The following is a 21,595-nucleotide window of genomic DNA, read 5'->3' as shown; positions in this document are numbered from 1 at the left end:
TCAGTACAGTGGGCAGCTGGGAGCAGGTGTTCTTATTTTCCATGGACTTTACAGTGTCCCAGAACTTTTTTGAGTTTATGTTGCAGGAAGCAAATTTCTGCTTGAAAAAGCTAGCCTTGGCTTTTCTAACTGCCTGTGTATATTGGTTTCTAACTTCCCTGAAAAGTTGCATATCACAGGGATGGTTTTGTGTTGGTTAAGGGCAGTCAGGTCTGGAGAGAACCAAGGGCTATATCTGTTCCTGGTTCTAAATGAGCCCTGGGAAGTCAGCTAGGGCATTGAGGGGGGATCTGAGAGGCCACTCCTAGCATGCTGTGGTCCTAGACACACAAAACATAGGTGGTGTGAGTCCTCAGCAGCCATAACGGAGTAGCGACACTGAGCTCTTAAAAGAGCATTTGGATTCGGTTGGAAAACCGGTGTGCTCATTTTATGAAAAATAAATGGACAACATCAAGGTTTGGAAAATGGGAGGCTGAGTGAGGGGAAGAGTCCTGTTATAGGGACAACTGTGCTCCCATTGGCTGCAGGTGTGTGCATACTTTTTTTCTCAGGTTACTCGCTGCCTAGGCAGCAGGGTAAACCACTAGGAGCAGAGCTCCCCTATGGGGCGGAGCTCCACGATATAGAACACCAAGACTCTTCTTAGAGCTTGCCGCCAGGCCAAACTGAGAAATCGGGGGGGAACCGCCTTGGTCAGGGAGGTGACCAAGACCCCGATGGTAAATCTGACAGAGCTCTAGAGTTCCTCTGTGGAGATGGGAGAACCTTCCAGAAGGACAACCATCTCTGCAGTGCTCCACCAATCAGGCCTTTATGATAGAGTGGCTAGATGGAAGCCACTCCTCAGTAAAAGGCACATGTAAGCAATGTACAGAGAGATCCTTGATGAAAACCTGCACCAGAGTGCTCAGGACCTCAGACTGGGGACAACAATACTCTCCTTCCAGACTCCTTCATCTCCAATCCAAAATCAAATCTAGAGTCGGCTTTCTATTTCGCAACAAAGCCTCCTTCACTCACGCCGCCAAACTTAACCCTTGCAAAACTGACTATCCTACCGATCCTCGACTTCGGCGATGTCATCTACAAAATAGCTTCCAATACTCTACTCAGCAAACTGGATGCAGTTTATCACAGTGCCATCCGTTTTGTTACTAAAGCACCTTATACCACCCACCACTGCGACCTGTATGCTCTAGTCGGCTGGCCCTCGCTACATATTCGTCGCCAGACCGACTGGCTCCAGGTAATCTACAAGTCTATGCTAGGTAAAGCTCCACCTTATCTCAGTTCACTGGTCACAATGGCAACACCCATCCGTAGCACACGCTCCAGCAGGTGTATCTCACTGATCATCCCTAAAGCCAAAACCTCATTTGGCTGCCTTTCCTTCCAGTTCTCTGCTGCCTGTGACTGGAACAAATTGCAAAAATCGCTGAAGTTGGAGACTTTTATTTCCCTCACCAACTTTAAACATCTGCTATCTATCTGAGCAGCTAACCGATCGCTGCAGCTGTACATAGTCCATCGGTATATAGCCCACCCAATTTACCTACTTCATCCCCATACTGTTTTTATTTTATTTACTTTTATGCTCTTTTGCACACCAGTATCTCTACCTGCACATGTTCATCTGATCATTTATCACTCCAGTGTTAATCTGCTAAATTGTAATTATTCACTCCTATGGCCTATTTATTGTCTACCCCCTCATGCCTTTTGCACACAATGTATATAGATTATTTTTTTTCTACTATGTTTATTGTTTATTGTTTACTCTATGTGTAATTCTGTGTTGTTGTCTGTTCACACTGCTATGCTTTATCTTGGCCAGGACGCAGTTGCAAATGAGAACTTGTTCTCAACTAGCCTACCTGGTTAAATAAAGGTGAGATAAAAAAAATTAAAAGGGTCGGTCTCTAGACTTTATGATGTGCTACAGGCCCACATAGAGGTATCTATAGACTGTTAAAAGGGCTTGGGAGCAGGAACTTGGTTCATAAATCTCAGATGAGGACTGGGTAGAAGCTCTCAGGAATATAAACCACAGTTCAGTGAATGCCAGATACAACCTTGATCAGTTTAATGTGATACACAGGTTACATTACTCAAAAGTGAACATGCATCAATATTCCCGGACACCTCACCACTGTGTGAGAGGTGCAAGCAGGATGAGGGGACGTTGACCCACTTATTTTGGACATGTCCTAAGTTACATGCTTACTGGGCTCTCATTTGTGATTACTTATCTAAAGCCTTTGATATTGTTCTAGCCCCAGACCCATTGACCGCTCTGTTTGGTACAGTTGATGGGAATAACCAGGAGGGGAAGGCTGTCTCTCTTTGCACTCTATTAGCCAAAAGGCTCATATTGCAATTGTGGAAATTGGAGACTGTACCTACCTTTGAAATGTGGTTACGGGATTTAGGGAATGTAATACATATGGAAAAGATTCGATACAATACCTCCAATAGAAGTCCAGTGTTTTACAAAATATGGCAGCGGATACTGGATAAATGGTCTAGTCCTGCTTCATAACTGGGTTGATGATCTGCTGCTACTCTGTGCTGTACTCCACTCAATATTTATTTTTGGCTTAACTACACTGCTTGTAATGACTATATGCTCTCTTCTTATATATGTACCACCTAATAGGATTTTGTTTTATTTTTTGTATGTGTGAGTTAAGTTTTGTCCTCTAAATTTGCCATCCCATTCAACAGTACAATGAATGTCAATGTTCGTATCAGTCTTTTTAAAATGTATTTTTATTGGAAAATAATAAACATTTTTAAAAAAAGAACAGTGCCCAGTTTGGAGAGGTGTTTGGCCACTTGAGACACCAGTTAGACCTCTCACACAAACCCTTGTAATAGTTTTTTCTTGCACCTATTCCAACATTTCTGTTAATATTCTTATGTTACTGAATGTATCCAGAGTATTTTCAGGTTTTGTTATTGAAAAATGCTGGAAAAGTCTTGTCAAGTGAATTGTTGTGTCCTCACCTTTGGTCTAATAATTTCACTATAATTGCCAGTGTTCTCTTTCAATTGCTACCATGGTCACGCGTATGATTTTTAGAATTCTTCTGTTGGAAACTTTTCAATTTGGCCAAATCCATATAGGCCAATTTCCACAAGTGTAAAGGGTTAATAAGTGCTTCAGGTGAATGGAGCTACATTTACAATCTGCTCTTGACAAGTCAATGCCTTTCAGAGTAGTGGTCGTGTTTAGTTATCATACAACATACTCCCATACTGTACCAACTTCAGGAGACGAGTGCACATAACATACCATTCCATGTATGCCCAGGGACTATGACTAACATTTAAACCCATTTAACTATTTTTGCGAAGTATATGACTATAAACGGCTATACCCCTTAACTAAGTGGATCGTTACTGAGAACTAGCCTATGATCTTTTAACAATGTGTTTAGTGAATGGCCATGGTTATAGTGAATGGCCATAGTTATAGTGAATGGAGAGTCACGGTAAGCTTAGAGCAACTAAATACAAAGTTGGTGTGAACAAAAAGCAGAGAACCATTTTTACAGTGAGGCCACAGAAGACCTTAACTGCTAGTACAGCTGAGATATTGTTTTGCTTCTTTATCCCAAGTCCCTGAGACACGTGTACCGTGTACACACACCCACGGAGAAGTTGGAACACAGAGTCCGCCACAGACAGTGCAGTTTAAGGGCACAATGGCAGGAGAAAGCATCTATGATTTGATATCAGTCGCCCCTCTCTCACCTGTTCTTGTTGAACTGGATAGCGAAGTCGGTCATGTGCTGCAAGGCCTTGTTGGTAAAGGTCATGTCCATGTACATTTGGCCCTGTCGGCGGGAGAATGTGCCTGAGATCTCCAGTCCTTTAGCTTTCACTGCAGGCAGCCATACCTGGGAGAAGAGATAGACCTTACATAAAGAAATATGAACGTGCAAAACAATTCACCCATACCTGGGAGCAGGGTAATTTGAAAATGGCAACATGACTCACTACTGTGTACGTGTCTGTGCTATGTTGCCCCTTCATTATATTGAGTCGGCCACAAAGGGAGATCGAGAATGGAGGGCATAAATTAAAATCAAATCACATGTTATTTGCCACATTTGCCGAATACAACAGGTAGACCTTACCGTGAAATGCTTACTTACAAGCCCTTAACCAACAATGCAGTTCTAGAAATAGAGTTAAGAAAATATTTACTAAAACTAAAGTACAAAACAAACTAAATTACAAAACAATAAATTAGGCTATACACAGGGGCTACCGGTACCAAGTCAATGTGCGGAGGTACAAGTTAGTCGAGGTCATTTGTACATATAGTTAGGGGTAAAGTGACTATACATAGATAATGAACAGCAAGTAGCAGCAGTGGCCTCCTGGGTGGGGCAGTGGTCTAGGACACTGCATTGCAGTGATAGCTGTGCCACCAGACACTCTGGGTTCGTGACCAGGCTCTGTCGCAGCCGGCCGCGACCGGGAGGTCCATGGGGCGACGCACAATTGTCCTAGCGTCGTCCAGGTTAGGGAGGGTTTGGCCGGTAGGGATGTCCTTGTCACATCGTGCACCAGCGACTCCTGTGGCGGGGCGGGCGCAGTGCGCGCTAACCAGGTCGCCAGGTGCACGGTGTTTCCTCCGACACATTGGTGCGGCTGGCTTCCGGGTTGGATGCGCGCTGTGTTAAAGAAGCAGTGCGGCTTGGTTGGGTTGTGTTTCGGAGGACGCATGGCTTTCGACCTTCGTCTCTCCCGAGCCCGTACGGGAGTTGTAGCGAAGAAACAAGAAAGTAACTACTAACAATTGGATACCACGAAATTGGGGAGAAGATAATTTATTAAAATACATTTAAAAACTTGTTTTTCAACCAGTCCACAAATGTCTTGTTAACAAACTGTAATTTTTGCAAGTCAGTTAGGACATCTACTTTGTGCATGACACAAGTCATTTTTCCAACAATTGTTTACAGACAGATTATTTCACTTATAATTCAATGTATCACAACTCCAGTGGGTCAGAAGTATATATACACTAAGTTGACTGTGCCTTTAAACAGCTTGGGAAAATCCAGAAAATGATGTCATGGCAGAAGCTTCTGATAGGCTAATTGACATCATTTGAGTCAATTGGAGGTGTACCTGTGGCTGTATTTCAAGGCCTACCTTCAAATTTGTTGCCTCTTTGCTTGACATCATGGGAAAATCAAAAGAAATCAGCCAATACCTCAAAAAAATTGTAGAGTCCTCCACAAGTCTGATTCATCCTTGGGAGCAATTTCCAAACGTCTGAAGGTACCACGTTCAAATGTACAAACAATAGTACGCAAGTATAAACACCATAGGACCATGCAGCCTTCATACCACTCAGGAAGGAGACGCGTTCGGTCTCCTAGAGATGCCAAAAGTGCAAATCAATCCCAGAACAACAGCAAAGGACCTTGTGAAGATTCTGGAGGAAACAGGTACAAAAGGTACAGTGGGGCAAAAAAGTATTTAGTCAGCCATCAATTGTGCAAGTTCTCACACTTAAAAAGATGAGAGAGGCCTGTAATTTTCATCATATGTACACTTCAACTATGACAGACAAAATGAGAAAAAAAATCCAGAAAATCACATTGTAGGATTTTTAATTTATTTATTTGCAAATTATGGTGGAAAATAAGTATTTGGTCAATAACAAAAGTTTATATCAATACTTTGTTATATACCCTTTGTTGGCAATGACAGAGGTCAAACGTTTTCTGTAAGTCTGTATTGGCTGGTATTTTGGCCCATTCCTCCATGCAGATCTCCTCTAGAGCAGTGATGTTTTGGGGCTGTTGCTGGGCAACACGGACTTTCAACTCCCTCCAAAGATTTTCTATGGGGTTGAGATCTGGAGACTGGCTAGGCCACTCCAGGATCTTAAAATGCTTCTAAAAGAAGCCACTCCTTCGTTGCCCGGGTGGTGTGTTTGGGATCATTGTCATGCTGAAAGACCCAGCCACGTTTCATCTTCAAATGCCCTTGCTGATGGAAGGAGGTTTTCACTCAAAATCTCACGAAACATGGCACCATTCATTCTTTCCTTTACACGGATCAGTCGTCCTGGTCCCTTTTCAGAAAAACAGCCCCACGCATGATGTTTCCACCCCCATGCTTCACAGTAGGTATGGTGTTCTTTGGATACAACTCAGCATTCTTTGTCCTCCAAACACGACGAGTTGAGTTTTTACCAAAAAGTTATATTTTGGTTTCATCTGACCATATGACATTCTCCCAATCTTCTTCTGGATCATCCAAATGCTCTCTAGCAAACTTCAGACGGGCCTGGACATGTTCTGGCTTAAGCAGGGGGACAGGTCTGGCACTGCAGGATTTGAGTCCCTGGCGGCGTAGTGTGTTACTGATGGTAGGCTTTGTTACTTTGGTCCCAGCACTCTGCAGGTCATTCACTAGGTCCCCCCGTGTGGTTCTGGGATTTTTGCTCACCGTCCTTGTGATTATTTTGACCCCACGGGGTGAGATCTTGCGTGGAGCCCCAGATCGAGGGAGATTATCAGCGGTCTTGTATGTCTTCCATTTCCTAATAATTGCTCCCACAGTTGATTTCTTCAAACCAAGCTGCTTACCTATTGCAGATTCAGTCTTCCCAGCCTGGTGCAGGTCTACAATTTTGTTTCTGGTGTCCATTTGACAGCTCTTTGGTCTTGGCCATAGTGGAGTTTGGAGTGTGACTGCTTGAGGTTGTGGATAGGTGTCTTTTATACTGATAACAAGTTCAAACAGGTGCCATTAATACAGGTAACGAGTGGAGGACAGAGGAGCCTCTTAAAGAAGAAGTTACAGGTCTGTGAGAGCCAGAAATCTTGCTTGTTTGTAGGTCACCAAATACTTATTTTCCACCATAATTTGCAAATAAATTCATAAAAAATCCTACAATGTGATTTTCAGGATTTTTTTGTCTGTCATAGTTGAAGTGTACCTTTGATGAAAATGACAGGCCTCTCTCATCTTTTTAAGTGGGAAAACCTGCACAATTGGTGGTTGACTAAATACTTTTTTGCCCCACTGTATCTATATCCACAGTAAAACAAGTCCTATATCGACACAACCTGAAAGGCTGCTCAGCAAGGAAGAAGCCACTGCTCCAAAATCGCCAAAAAGAAAGGCAGACTACGGTTTGCAACTGCACATGGAAACAAAGATCTGACTTTTTGGAGAAATGTCCTCTGTTCTGATGAAACAAAAATGGCCATAAAGACCATCGTTATGTTTGGAGGAAAAAGGGGGAGGCTTGCAAGCCGAAGAACACCATCCCAACCGTGAAGCACGGGGTGGCAGCATCATATTGTGAGGGTGCTTTGCTGCAGGAGGGACTGGTGCACTTCCCAAAACAGATGGCATCATGAGGTAGGAAAATTATGTGGATATATTGAAGCAACATCTCAAGACAAGTCAGGAAGTTAAAGCTTGGTCACAAATGGGTCTTCCAAATGAAGAATGACCCCAAGCATACTCCCAAAGTTGTGGCAAAATGGCTTAAGGACAACCAAGTCAAGGTATTGGAGTGGCCAACACAAAGCCCTGACCTCAATCCTATAGAAAATGTGTGGGCAGAACTGAAAAAGCGTGTGCGATCAAGGAGGCCTACAAACCTGACTCAGTTACACCAGCTTTGTCAGGAGGAATGGGCCAAAATTCACCCAACATATTGTGGGAAGCTTGTGGAAGGCTGCCCAAAACATTTGACCTAAGTTAAACAATTTAAAGGCAATGCTACCAAATACTAATTGAGCGTATATCAACTTCTGACCCACTGGGAATGTGATAAAAGCTGAAATAAATCATTCTCTCTACTATTATTCTGACATTTCACATTTTTAAAATGAAGTGGTGATCCTAACTGATCTAAGACTGGGAATTTGTACTAGGATTACATTTCAGGAATTGTGAAACTGAGTTTAAATGTATTTGGCTAAGGTGTATGTAAACTTCCGACTTCAACTGTAGGTCCTGGATGGCAGGAAGTTTGGCCCCAGTGATGTATTGGGCCGTACGCACTTCCCTTTGTAGCGCCTTACCAGGCGGTGAAGAAACTGATCAGGATGCTCTCGATAATGTAGCTGTAGAACTTTTTGAGTATCTGGGGACCCATGCCAAATCTCCTGAGGGGGAAAAAGTGTTGTTGTGCCCTCTTCACAACTCTCTTGGTGTGTTCGGAACATGATAGTTTGTTGGTGATGTGGACACCAAGGAACTTCAAAATCTCGACCCGCTCCACTACAGCATTGTCAATGTTAATGGGAGCCTGTTCGGCCCTGCTTTTCCTGTCGTCCACGATCATCTCCTTTGTCTTGCTCACAATACATAACAATTAACAGTGCACATACCACAGTGAGGACATTGTGAGCCTCTTCTACATTACTTAACTGTATGATATATATAAATGACCCATTTTGAACAGGAATCTTGGGTGGAGGCTGTTGATGCCAAGTTGGACTTAACTCACCCCCTCCTTTCGTCCCGGCCAAACAACGTCATAACTATATTTATGCACTGTCCTACATGAAGAGTGACTTTGCTGCATGGCTCAAGGTTCTGTATGCATTTCTCTGCTTGCTAGGTGCTAATGAGTGAGCATTAGCATTTCAATTAGCTTTATTTAAGCTTTATTCTCTGCCCATGCTGGTGTAATATATTAGCAATGAAAGTCTACTTTATACCAACATAGTACTAACATTAGCATACAACATTAACATTAATAGAATATAGCATTAATATTATTTAGCTCTTGCTAAAATTAATATTGAACATCAACATAAGTGTTTAGCTGTGGGTAGTGGGTACTCACAGATTTGGGGGTAACATAGCCTCCTGTGGAGATGGCCATGCCTGTGGAGAGCTCAAACAGGTCGTTGAGGCCGCTGCTGAGCGCTGCAGGAGTCGGCGATGGGGCGAACGTGTTGGGAACTGATGAGGGAATAAAATTCTGTCCCACCTAAGTCACATACACACACAGACACAAAAATCACATAGGACATCAGCACAACTATGAATCCAAAATGTAACTTATCTGCGAGACGATGGTCCTCTAGCGACCTAATTGAAGAATAAAAAGACGATAAATTCCAAACTCCTCGTTGTCAAATGAGTACGTTTCAAATACTTATGGTGATCGACACCTTTTTTCTTGATTCGTTTTTAAAGAATGATTCTGATCGTCAATTGATTTTGCACATTCACTACAGCTGAAATCCTGACTTGAGAAATACATTCTCCAATGCTCCGATTTGCTGAGGTGGAAAGTATCTTCTGTCAGAATTTCAGCCTATGATTTCCCAACCAACTTGAGTAATCCTCCACTGGAATACGTTTTCTCCCCCCCCCCCCCATCAGTGCCAAGCAAGGTCAAAGGTGAAGCGAGTGTGATTGGGAAAATAATAGTTTGTCTAGCTTTGAATTGTTTGGCAGTTAATTTTTGAATCCCATTATAACTTCGAAGAGCATGTAGTATGCGGACGGAAAAACGGAAGGGCTCACTTACTGCTGGACTTCCCCCAACACCTCCTCCCAGGTCTCCACCGAGCTACAGGAGAGGACCCATATCCAGCACCCGCATCCAAACACAAGAGAGAGAGAAAGAGAGGTACTTAGCAATAGCAACCCATCCCCAACCCCATTCCCCAAAAGCAGTTCAACCCATAGACTGCCTAGAATATGACAAAAGGTTATTATGAAGATTGTAATTCTGTTACAGTGAAATGGTTATCAGGGAAGCGCATCAGTCAGTCAGAAGACCAGAAAACGTTGCCGAAATTTTAACATTGAGATGGAAGAATAGTTCATTGTGAAATACATTAGCTATACATATTTGAGAATTCACAGTCAAAAAGCAAGCAGGTATAATAGCTTTAATGTATTGGGCTTATTTCACCTATCCAGTTTACTTTTAGCTTTGAATTCTCACAGGGATGTGGAAGATAAAGCAATTAAAGCAATGAAGTCTACACAAAAGATTATTTCAAGATGCAAAATATCCATTTAAATGGCTAGTTGAAAAAATTTAATGATGTACAGTAGGCTCCAGAATTATTGGATCCCTTGATAAAGATTAGCAACAAAGACTGTATGAAATAAATTATAGAAATACTGACCTATATTGTATGCTAAAAAACAATTATATTATTTTATACTAATAAAATTGCTCGGAGAAAGTAGTGTTTATTTTCTCCAAAAAGATAGGGGTCAAAATTATTGTATCACGCGTTTCAATATAATTTGTAAAACTTGTTTTGCATACAATATAGCTCAATACTTGTATTATTTATTTTATACAGTGTTTTTTGCTCATTTTATCCAGGGATCCAATAATTCCAGACCCCACTGTATGCAACGGTAGCCATTGCGATATTCAGGACAAAACTTCCTTTGAGACATGGCACTTTTAGTTAAATGCATTTTGACTGTGAGAAGTGTGAAGTCACCTTGACAGCCACATAGCGAGACTGGAATACCATTAAAAAAATTATAGCCGAAGACCCAGCAAGGCACAAATCACACTCTGGTATTGGACTGTTAAAAAGGCAGATAGAAAAGCATCGGTGCAAGCAATGTTAGAAGCAACGTTCAAGACAACTTGAGGATATTTGATGTTGGTGAATCTAAATGGATACAATCCTTTCTCACTTTCAAACACATCCATCATTACAATGAAGTGAAATAAATGAATTGTCTCCTAATGTTTGATGCCAACATTGTACCACAGGTGGACAATACTTTGGTTTGACAAACACTTTTTTCCACATTTCACACTCAATAATTGACAATCTAGACTGAGTAGATACCTAGTTTAGCGAGCTTGCACAAAAGTACATTGTGTGTTCAGGCCTTCCTTGAGGATGTGGTTCATTTTGAAGGTGAACCACTCAGAACAAAATGGCTGTCTGCTGTGGCCTTTTCAGTGTTATGTTAAGGGACCTCTGGGAGTCTTCGTCAACCAGGCTGAATTGAACATCACTTCTACACCTGCGAAGGAGAACTGGCAGAATAGTCATGATTGTCTCACTAGTCAATATTGTCTCACTTCACCCTCACACAGACATTTTTTTGTTGTTGATCATATGAATATTCCAGATATTCTCCCAGGGTTGAAATACCAGTTTTTGCAAAGTGGCGAGAGACAATGCTTGTCACAGAGTTGGAGAAGTCTATTGAAGTGGGAGACAAGTGTCAGGAACTACTGCCAAGGTTTTATACTGACGATACAAGGGCCTTTTAGGAATGCTAAAAATAAAACAGAACAAATAATTTAAATAATGCCGGGGTGAGAAGTTTCAGGCTCTGGAAAACATGTTTTAATATCTTGTGAAAAATGTCTTGGTTCGAATCGCAGTTTTAGCCTGTTCCCTCCCTTGTTGAGATCCAAAAGTGCTAAAATTCTAGCCCACGTCTTCAGACTAGAGATACTCTTTTAGACCAACTGAATTTCTACACCATCTGTAGTGCCACTCAATGCAGACTGGATTTATCTGCAACCCATTAGTTATTCACACACCTTGTTGTCACTCTGGATAAGAGCAGTTTGCTACTAAATCACAAAAATATGAATGAGTTTGATTATATTAAAACCTTAAATGCAGCAGTTAAAGGAAAGGTTCACCCATTTTGAATGTTATATTGTTATTGTGCATCTCTGAGTGATCTATCAATTCATTTTTTTATCGATTCCCAAGGTCATATTTTTCCAAGATGGCGTAGCAGTCGGACATCTGTTTTGTCCTGTCCCGTGTATATATATTTTTCTTCGTATATATTCTTTATAATTTTTAATCTCAATTTCCATCTACGGACTGAACATACTCTCCTGCAACCCGCCCCACCCAATGTGGTACGGATCTGCAATTTTTTTTATACTTTAGAACCGGAACCCTCATCAGAAGCTAGCCAGCTAACCAGTAACAAGCTAGTAGTCAGTTAGCCACTGCTAGCGGTCTTCAGCCAGCCTCAGCCCGGTCAATTCCTGCCAGTCTGCCCAGCGCGATATCAACCCAGAGCATATAGGACTGCTTTTTCTCTACCATATCTCCGAATTCTACTGCAAGCTCTGAACCTCTACACCGGATCATCGCAGCTAGCTAGCTGCTATCCGAGTGGCTACTCCTGGCTAACGTCTCTGTCCCGAAGCAAGCACCATTTAGCCTGGAGCTAGCCTGGAGCTTGACCCATCTCACGGCCAGCCAAAGAGGCCTATCAGCCAATTCTTGGGCTACAATACCTCTTTTGCCAATAGGCCTGACCCTTCACTGCCGACACAGAGCCCCGCCGATCCATCACGACTGGTCTGCCGACGTAACCGTCCAAGGGGGTTTCAACAGGCTCTTCCGTTGCGACGTCCCCCGGATGCCCATCTGCTAGCCCCGGCCCACTAGCTGTCTGATTCACCATGTCTCCAGCTCGCCTAGCTACTCACTAGACCCTATTATCACTCGGCTAAACATGCCTCTCCCTAATGTCAATATGCCTTGTCTATTGCTATTTTGGTTAGTGATTATAGTCTTATTTCACTGTAGAGCCTCCATCCCTGCTCAATATGCCTTAGCAAGCCATTTTGTTCCACCTCCCACACATGCAGTGACCGCACCTGGCTTAAATGGTGCCTAGAGACAAAACCTCTCTCATCGTCACTCAATGCCTGGGTTTACCTTCACTGTACTCACATCCTACCATACCCTTGTCTGTACATAATGCCTTGAATATATTCTTCCGCACCCAGAAATCTGCTCCTTTTACTTTCTGTTTCCGAACGCACTAGACGACCAGTTCTTATAGCCTTTAGCCGTACCCTTATCCTACTCCTCCTCTGTTCCTCTGGTGATGTAGAGGTTAACCCAGGCCCCGCAGCACCCAGCACTACTCCCGTTCCCCAGACGCTCTCATTTGTTGACTTCGGTAACCGTAAAAGCCTTGTTTTCATCCATGATAACATTAGAAGCCTCCTCCCTAAGTTTGTTTTATTCACTGCTTTAGCACACCCCGCAAACCCGAATGTCCTAGCCGTGTCTGAAACCTGGCTTAGGAAGGCCACAAAAAATCCAGAAATGTCCATCCCTAACTATAACGTTTTCCGACAAGACAGAACTGCCAAATGGGGCAGAGTTGCAATCTACTGCAGAGAGTGCCTGCAGAGTTCTGTCATACTATCCAAGTCTGTGCCCAAACAATTCGAGCTTCTACTTTTAAAAATACACCTTTACAGAAACAACTATCTCACAGTTGCCGCTTGTTATTCACCATATGTGAATTGATTGACCCCCCATCTGTCTTCAGAGTTTGTACGGTTAGGTGACCTAAATTGGGACTACCCGGCCTTCCTACAATCTAAGATAGATTACCTCAATCTTACACAAATTATTAAGGAACCTATCAAGTAGAACCTTAAATCCGTAACCATGGGCATCCTCTTAGATATCAACCTGACCAACCTGCCCTCTAAATACAACTCTGATGTCTTCAACCAGGATCTCAGCGATCACTGCCGCATTGCCTGCGTGCGTAATGGGTCCGCGGTCAAACAACCACCCCTTATCACTGTCAAATGCTCAGTAAAACACTTCAACGAGCAGGCCTTTCTAATCGACCTGGCCCGGGTATCCTGGAAGGATATTGAATTCATCCCGTCAGTAGAGGATGCCTGGTTGCTCTTTAATAGTGCTTTCCTCACCATCTTAAATAAGCATGCCCCATTCAAAAAATGTAGAACTAAAAACATATATAGCCCATGGTTCACCCCAGACTTGACTGTCCTTGACCAGAACAAAAACATCCGGTGGCGTACTGGATTAGCATCGAATAGCCCCCGCAATATGTAACTTTTCAGGGAAGTCAGGAACCAATATACTCAGTCAGTTAGGAAAGCTAAGGCTAGCTTTTTCAATCAGAAATGTGCATCCTGTAGTACTAATTCCAAAAGGTTTTGGGACACTGTAAAGTCCATGGAGAATAAGAGCACCTCCTCCCAGCTGCCCACTGCACTGAGGATAGGAAACACGGTCACCGCCGAAAAATCTACGATAATCGAGAATTTCAATAAGCATTTTTCTACGGCTGGCCATGCTTTCCACCTGGCTACCTCTACCAACATCTCAGCACCCCCTGCAGCAACTTGCCCAAGCACCTCCCCCCGCTTCTCCTTCACCCAAATCCAGACAGCTGATGTTTTAAAAGAGCTGCAAAATCTGGATCCCAACAAATCAGCTGGATTAGACAATCTGGACCCTCTCTTTCTAAAATTATCCGCCAAAATTGTTGCAATCCCTATTACCAGGCTACTCAACCTCTCCTTCGTGTCATCTGAGATCCCCAAAGATTGGAAAGCTGCCGCGGTCATCCTCCTCTTCAAAGGGGGAGACACTCTAGACCCAAACTGTTATAGACCTAAATCCATCCTGCCCTGCCTTTCTAAAATCTTTGAAAGCCAAATTAACAAACAGATCACCGACCATTTCGAATCCCACCTTACCTTCTCCGCTATGCAATCTGGTTTCCGAGCTGGTCATGGGTGCACCTCAGCCACGCTCAAGGTCCTAAACAATATCATAACCGCCATCGATAAAAGACAGTACTGTGCAGCCGTCTTCATCGACCTGGCCAAGGCTTTCGACTCTGTCAATCACCACATTCTTATCGGCAGACTCAATAGCCTTGGCTTCTCAAATGACTGCCTCGCCTGGTTCACCAACTACTTCTCAGATAGAGTTCAGTGTGTCAAATCGGAGGGCCTGTTGTCCGGACCTCTGGCAGTCTCTATGGGGGTGCCACAGGGTTCAATTCTCCGGGACAAATCTTTTCTCTGTATATATCAATGATGTCTCTCTTGCTGCTGGTGATTCTCTTATCCACCTCTACGCAGACGACACCATTCTGTATACACCTGGCCCTTCTTTGGACACTGTGTTAACAAACCTCCAAACAAGCTTAAATTCCATACAACACTCCTTCCGTGGCCTCCAACTGCTTTAAAATGCCAGTAAAACTAAGTGCATGCTCTTAAACCGATTAATGCCCGCACCCTCCTGCCCAACTAGCATCACTACTCTGGACGGTTCTGACTTAGAATATGTGGACAACTACATACAACTACATACCTAGGTGTCTGGTTAGACTGTAAACTCTCTTTCCAGACTCACATGAACTCCAATCCAAAATTAAATCTAGAATTGGCTTCCTATTTCACAACAAAGCCTCCTTCACTCATGCTGCCAAACATACCCTTGTAAAACGAACTATCTTACTGATCATTGACTTCGGCGATGTCATTTAAAAAATAGCCTCCAACACTCTACTCAGCAAACTGGATGTAGTCGATCACAGTGCCATCCGTTTTGTCACCAAAGCCCCATATACTACCCACCACTGTGACCTGTATGCTCTCGTTGGCTGGCCCTCACAACATATTCGTCACCAAACCCACTGGCTCTAGGTCATCTATAAGTCTTTTGCAAAAATCACTGAAGCTGGGGTCTATCTCCCTCACTAACTTTAAGCATCAGCTGTCAGAGCAGCTCACTGTACCTGTACACAGCCAATCTGTAAATAGCACACCCAACTACCTCATCCCCATATTGTTACTTATTCTCTTGCTCTTTTGCACCCCAGTATCTCTACTTGCACATCATCATCTGCACATCTATCACTCCAGTGTTAATACTAAATTGTAATTATTTTGCCTCTATGGCCTATTTATTGCCTTACCTCCCTACTCTTCTACATTTGCACACACTGTACATTGATTTTTTTTCTATTATGTAATTGACTGTATGGTTGTTAATGTGTAACTCTGTTATTGTTTTTGTCACACTGCTTTGTTTCATCTTGGCCAGGTCGGAGTTGTAAATGAGAACTTGTTCTCAACTGGCCTACCTGCTAAATAAAGGTGAGAAAAAAAAGTAAGAAAAAAAAAAGTTATGTTTTCATGTGTATCTGAGTTATTGGCGTTAAAACAGGCAGAAATCCGTCTGGTATGACGTAGCACCGTGATAAAGTCGCTCTCACTACACTGGAAGTTAATAGGAATATGACTTTTAGATGGCGAACACGTCTATCATACATGTCAGATTTCAATACTGGCTGATGTCATAACTCGGGAGGATGTCTTCTATCGAATGAGCCATCGATCATATTTTTGCGATAACTCCTACCCCGAGGAATGTGTAATTTAACAGAGGGTCTAGCAAACGTTTCCTATTTGTCTGCCTCTTTAGTCCAGGGTGCATTGTTAGGTGCCGTTGCCAGAGATATTATGGAAAGGAGATAGGAATCGAATGAATGAAGAAAAGTATAACACCCCACCCAGAAGCATTCACATTGCCATGCTGCGTCACACGATTGCTAGGCTAATTGTCACGCAATCCCTTCTCAAAGTCAGTGTTTATGAAGAGAAACGTGCCTATTTTCCTCAAAAGTAAGTAATGTCATGATTACAAAGCTATATGATAATACAGATAGCAAGTTAATTATCTCACATCTTGGAAAAATGTGTAATGTTGTACTTCTTGTTGACTAAATTCGTGCTAATGTTGGGTTTTTGAGCTATTGCCCAATAGACTCCCATTCACTCCTTGATGGAGAGCACTCCTTGTCCCAGAACCGCCCAGAATGCAGCGCACGGCCCATTGCCGTAGCATGGGCAATGTTTCACATCTCCTCAAAAGTATATATGCTGTTGTGAATGTTAGACTCCACCCTGAGGCACATCGATCTGCAGGTTGAACATGAGATTGTAGACTATTAATTGATAGCTGTAAAATCGCCTAAACAAACTGCACTAACTAGTTACGTTACATGCTGATATTGTCTTTGGTATTACTGTGTGTAGCTACCTACCTACCTAGCCAACCAGCCCGCCCATAGAGGGAGCATTGCACTGTGGATGTTGTAGTCAACTTGAGCTGCAACAGATTTCCACAATGATTTTCCATGTTGCTACAAACCTTATTACGCCAAAATGAAATATTTGTTCACAACAAATATTGTTCTCACATATTAGTGTTATTTAACACTGCCAAGTGAAGGAATTAGTAGTTTTGAGTGGATTTTTCCTTTAACTGTCACATTTAATTTGTATTGGGAGACAAACGTATAGGTTAGTCCTTCACAATTTCAGTGGGTGTCACCTCAAGAGAAATGGAGTTTTCATTGAAAAGCCTGATTCAATATGTAATTCAGTCTTGGAGGGGTCTAATAATGGCAGCTTTAAAGTTCCAATAAGTAACTTTTTGGGCAACCCGACCAAATTCACATAGAAATGTGTGTTATAGATGTGTCACTCTCATTGAAAGCAAGTCTAAGAAGTGGTAAATCTGTTCTAGTTGCGCTACTTCTGTGCTTCCCATTCTTAAGTTGAGTTTTTATGTCTTTTATTTTCATTTTTGTACACCAGCTTCAAACAGCTGAAAATACAATATTTTTCGTTATGGAAAAGATACTGTATTTCACAGTGGTGTAGATGGTACAATGATTCTCTACACTATACTTAAGCGAACTATTAGAATTTTTGTAACCAGAAATAGTGGAGCGATAGGGTATCTTAAAGAGAAGAACCCAGTCAATGTGCATTGAAAAACTGATAGCACACGGGACTTTGAATGCTTGTCAAGTTAATCTGGCTCATTCTCCTCATCCAGAAGGTCAGCTTTAATATTAAGACTCAGGGTGCTGACTCAGCCCTTTCTGTCGCCTTAATCCTTCCTCCATTTTGCCCTTCTAATGACAGCATGCCATTGTCTAGCTTGTCTGTCAATGCAGCCTCAAACCACTAGTAACACGGTCTGTCTGCAGTGGGTATGGAAGCATGTTCAAAGATATGGGCCACAGAACAAGAATGAGATTCTATTTATATGGCATGGGCAATGGGGAGGTAACACTTAAAAGGCAGGGTGCTGCATAATCCCAAACCTGACTTGGATGTATAAAATGGTCTGAATTGAGTGTATCAATACCACTGTCATACAACTGGACTACACTTCAATACCACTACACTTTAATACCACTGGACTAGGGTTGCACATTTGGGGGAATATTCAGAGGTGAAAACTTTCCATGGGAATTAACGGAAATATATGCAAATTCATATGAATACCATTTAAATGTAGATGTTTTCTGCATGGGATATATATACCATATATGGAAATATAAAAATAAACCTTTCACCTTATCATAAGTAGATATAATTTCAAATTATTAAATAAATCCAATAGAAATAAAAAACAATTTAGTTACGAATTGATCTTGAATTAAATGAGTGGACTCTTCACATGGGATGATTTCACTGAACAACAAAAGAAAGGGAATATTGAATGATCCCCAATGATCCATTGCATCTCCCAAAAACATTTTCAACATATGAAAATGATAGTCTGGAAACTAAAGCTTTGGTTGTCCTCCTCTCAGGCTTCAATGTCTTCTCCCTGGACCTCCTCAATGTCCACCTCTTTAACATCAGACTCTGAGGCCTCATCTTCACTGTCACTTTCCAACCTTGTTGAGGATGGCTTGTTATCAGGCTCAAAAAGCCTCATATTTGCCCGGATGGCCACCAATTTTTCAACCCTTGTATGTGGTCAGTCAGCCTGTTGCGTGCTTGGGTGTGTGTGTTCCCAAACAAGGACCAGTTGCGCTCTGAGGTGGCTGATGTTGGTGGGATTTGGAGGATGATGGAGGCAACAGGGGAAAGAGCCTCAGATCCACAAAGTCCCTTCCACCAGGTGGCTGATGAGATATGTTGGCACAACTGCCACATTGCATCTCCATCCCAAAGCCTTTGCTTGGAAGTGTATTTCGCCAGACTACCAAAAACCTTGCCCTCATCCAGGCCAAGGTGGCGAGACACAGTAGTGATAACACCATAGGCCTTGTTGATCTCTGCACCAGACAGGATGCTCTTGCCAGCATACTTGGGGTCCAACATGGGCTTTAGGCAGAAGGCTTCACGCTTTTTGATGCATTTCAGAACTGCAGTTTCCTCTGCTTGGAGCAACAGTGAAGTGGGCAGAGCAGTAAGGATTTCTTCTTTTACATCTGCAAGCAGAGTCTGAACATCAGACAGGATAGCATTGTCTCCCTCAATCCGTGCAATGGCTACTGCTATAGGTTTCAGGAGTTTCAGGCTGCTTACAACTTTCTCCCAAAATACATCATCCAGGAGGATCCTCTTGATGGGGCTGTCCATATCGGCAGACTGTGATATGGTCATTTCTTTTAGAGACTCCTTCCCCTCCAGGAGACTGTCAAACATGATGACAACACCACCCCAACAGGTGTTGCTGGGCAGCTTCAATGTGGTGCTCTTATTCGTCTCACTTTGCTTGGTGAGGTAGATTACTGCTATACCTTGATGACCCTTCACATACATAACCATTTCATTGGCTCTCTTGTAGAGAGCCAAGGAAATGGAGCAGATTCAATGCATGAGCAGCACAGCCAATGGGTGTGATGTGAGGGTAGGACTCCTCCACTTTAGACCAAGCAGCCTTCATATTCGCAGCATTGTCTGTCACCAGTGCAAATACCTTCTGTGGTCCAAGGTCATTGATGACTGCCTTCAGCTCATCTGCAATGTAGAGACCGGTGTGTCTGTTGTCCCTTGTGTCTGTGCTCTTGTAGAATACTGGTTGAGGGTGGAGATGATGTAGTAAATTATTCCTTGCCCATGAACATTCGACCACCCATCAAAGATGATTGCTATTCAGACTGCTTTCCCTATGATTTGCTTGACCTTCAATTGAAATCTGTTGAACTCTGCATCCAGCAAATGAGTAAATAAAGCATGTCTGGTTGGAGGGGTGTATGCTGGGCGAAGAACATTCAGAAATCTCTTCCAATACACATTGCCTGTGAGCATCAGAGGTGAACCAGTTGCTGAACACAGCTCGAGCAAGACTTTCATCAGCATTTCTCTGACTACGTCCTCCATTGAGTCAAAAACACTTCTGATTCCAGGAGGACCATGAGCTGTTGCTATCGATAAGGTGTCTGATTCATCATTTTCACCTTGAATAAAAGTAGAGGGACTTTTGTCAGAGGTAGCTTGTTGTGAGCGCTGAGGGAACTTTATGCACTTGGCCAGATGATTCTGCATCTTTGTTGCATTCACATATTTCTTGGCACAGTATTTGCAAATGTACACAGCTTTTCCTTCTACATTAGCTGCAGTGAAATGTCTCCACACATCAGATAGTGCCCCTGGCATTTTCCTGTAAAGATAAATAAAATAAAAATAGTAAAATAATAAAGACAATTCCATGTACATATAAATAGTTAAGCAGTTAGATGAAACAATGTCTTTGTAAGATATATGTTTTTAAATGAAACATATGGAAACAGGTGAATTAACACTCCTCAGTTAGCAGGCTCAGGCAAGCCAAAACCCACATGGTAGCAAAAACTAACTAGCAGAAAGTGTTAACAAGTTAGAAATGATTAAACACACTTTGCTGTAGGCTACTAGGATTTACTAGTTAACAAAAAATAATGTATGTCATATAAAATATATTCACTCCACCCAGTATTGTTATCAAAACTTACCAGAAAGCATGTAGTCCTTGGCTCAGACAGTGTAGTAGTGTGGGCTCAACAGCATCTCATTGGTGTGCAAGATCTTGAGAATCAGCTGTACATGTGATGGAAGAGTGCACTACATATGTGGTGGAAGAATGCACTGTACATGCAGAGGTTTGCAATTCCATTTAATTGGGGATAGTTTAACAAAAATATGCCACAAGACCTAGAATTGCCTTATGTGTATCCCACAAAAATGGTTCACTGTTATAAGCTAACTTTTTTGATGAATTTATGCAAAATTCCCCAAATTCCCAGCCTTAACTTCCCATGGAAAATTTCTTGAAAAATTCCAGAAATTTACAGGAAAGTTTCCGACGTTTTGCAACCCTACAGTGGACAGGAGTCATGTCCTGTGAAGTGGCACATTTGTTAAATCAACCGTCCTGTGAAGTAGCGTATATACAGTTGAAGTCGGAAGTTTACATACACCTTAGCCAAATACATTTAAACTCAGTTTTTCACAATTCCTGACATTTAATCCTAGTAAAGATTCCTTGTCTTAGGTCCGTTAGGATCACCACTTAATTTTAAGAATGTGAAATGTCACATTGTGGGCAGAACATTCCCAGTGGGTCAGAAGTTTACATACACTCAATTAGTATTCGGTAGCATTGCCTTTATATTGTTTAACTTTGGTCAAACGTTTTGGGTAGCCTTCTACAAGCTTCCCACAATAAGTTGGGTGAATTTTGGCCCATTCCTCCTGACAGAGCTGGTGTAACTTAGTCAGGTTTGTAGGCCTCCTTGATCGCACATGCTTTTTCAGTTCTGCCCACATATTTTCTATAGGATTGAGGTCAGGGCTTTGTTGGCCACTCCAATACCTTGACTTTGTTGTCCTTAAGCCATGTTTCCACAACTTTGGAAGAATACTTTGTCCATTTGGAAGACCCATTTGCGACCAAGCTTTAACTTCCTGACTGATGTCTTGAGATGTTGCTTCAATATATCCACATAATTTTCCTACCTCATGATGCCATCTGTTTTG

General features: G+C 42.4%; 1 protein-coding gene across 4 annotated transcripts in view; it reads right to left on the bottom strand.

Moving 5' to 3' along the window:
- The window catches only part of LOC139418201 (adaptor related protein complex 2 subunit beta 1), an 84,995-nt gene that overhangs the window by 34,572 nt on the left and 28,828 nt on the right, over positions 1-21,595 (bottom strand). For 3 of the 4 annotated variants that reach the window (XM_071167471.1, XM_071167470.1, XM_071167472.1), the window contains exons 15-17: positions 9,536-9,577; positions 8,843-8,989; positions 3,760-3,905 (exon numbers count right to left, since the gene is read on the bottom strand). In XM_071167471.1, the coding sequence (XP_071023572.1) occupies positions 3,760-3,905; positions 8,843-8,989; positions 9,536-9,577 (335 nt within the window). The remainder of the gene's footprint in view (positions 1-3,759; positions 3,906-8,842; positions 8,990-9,535; positions 9,578-21,595) is intronic. The other variant, XM_071167473.1, reaches the window with a different exon arrangement.

Source organism: Oncorhynchus clarkii, chromosome 10 (assembly GCF_045791955.1).
Source record: "Oncorhynchus clarkii lewisi isolate Uvic-CL-2024 chromosome 10, UVic_Ocla_1.0, whole genome shotgun sequence".
Lineage (NCBI taxonomy): Eukaryota > Metazoa > Chordata > Actinopteri > Salmoniformes > Salmonidae > Oncorhynchus > Oncorhynchus clarkii.
Note: the sequence above shows the minus strand (reverse complement) of the source record. Positions and strands in the feature narration are given on the sequence as shown.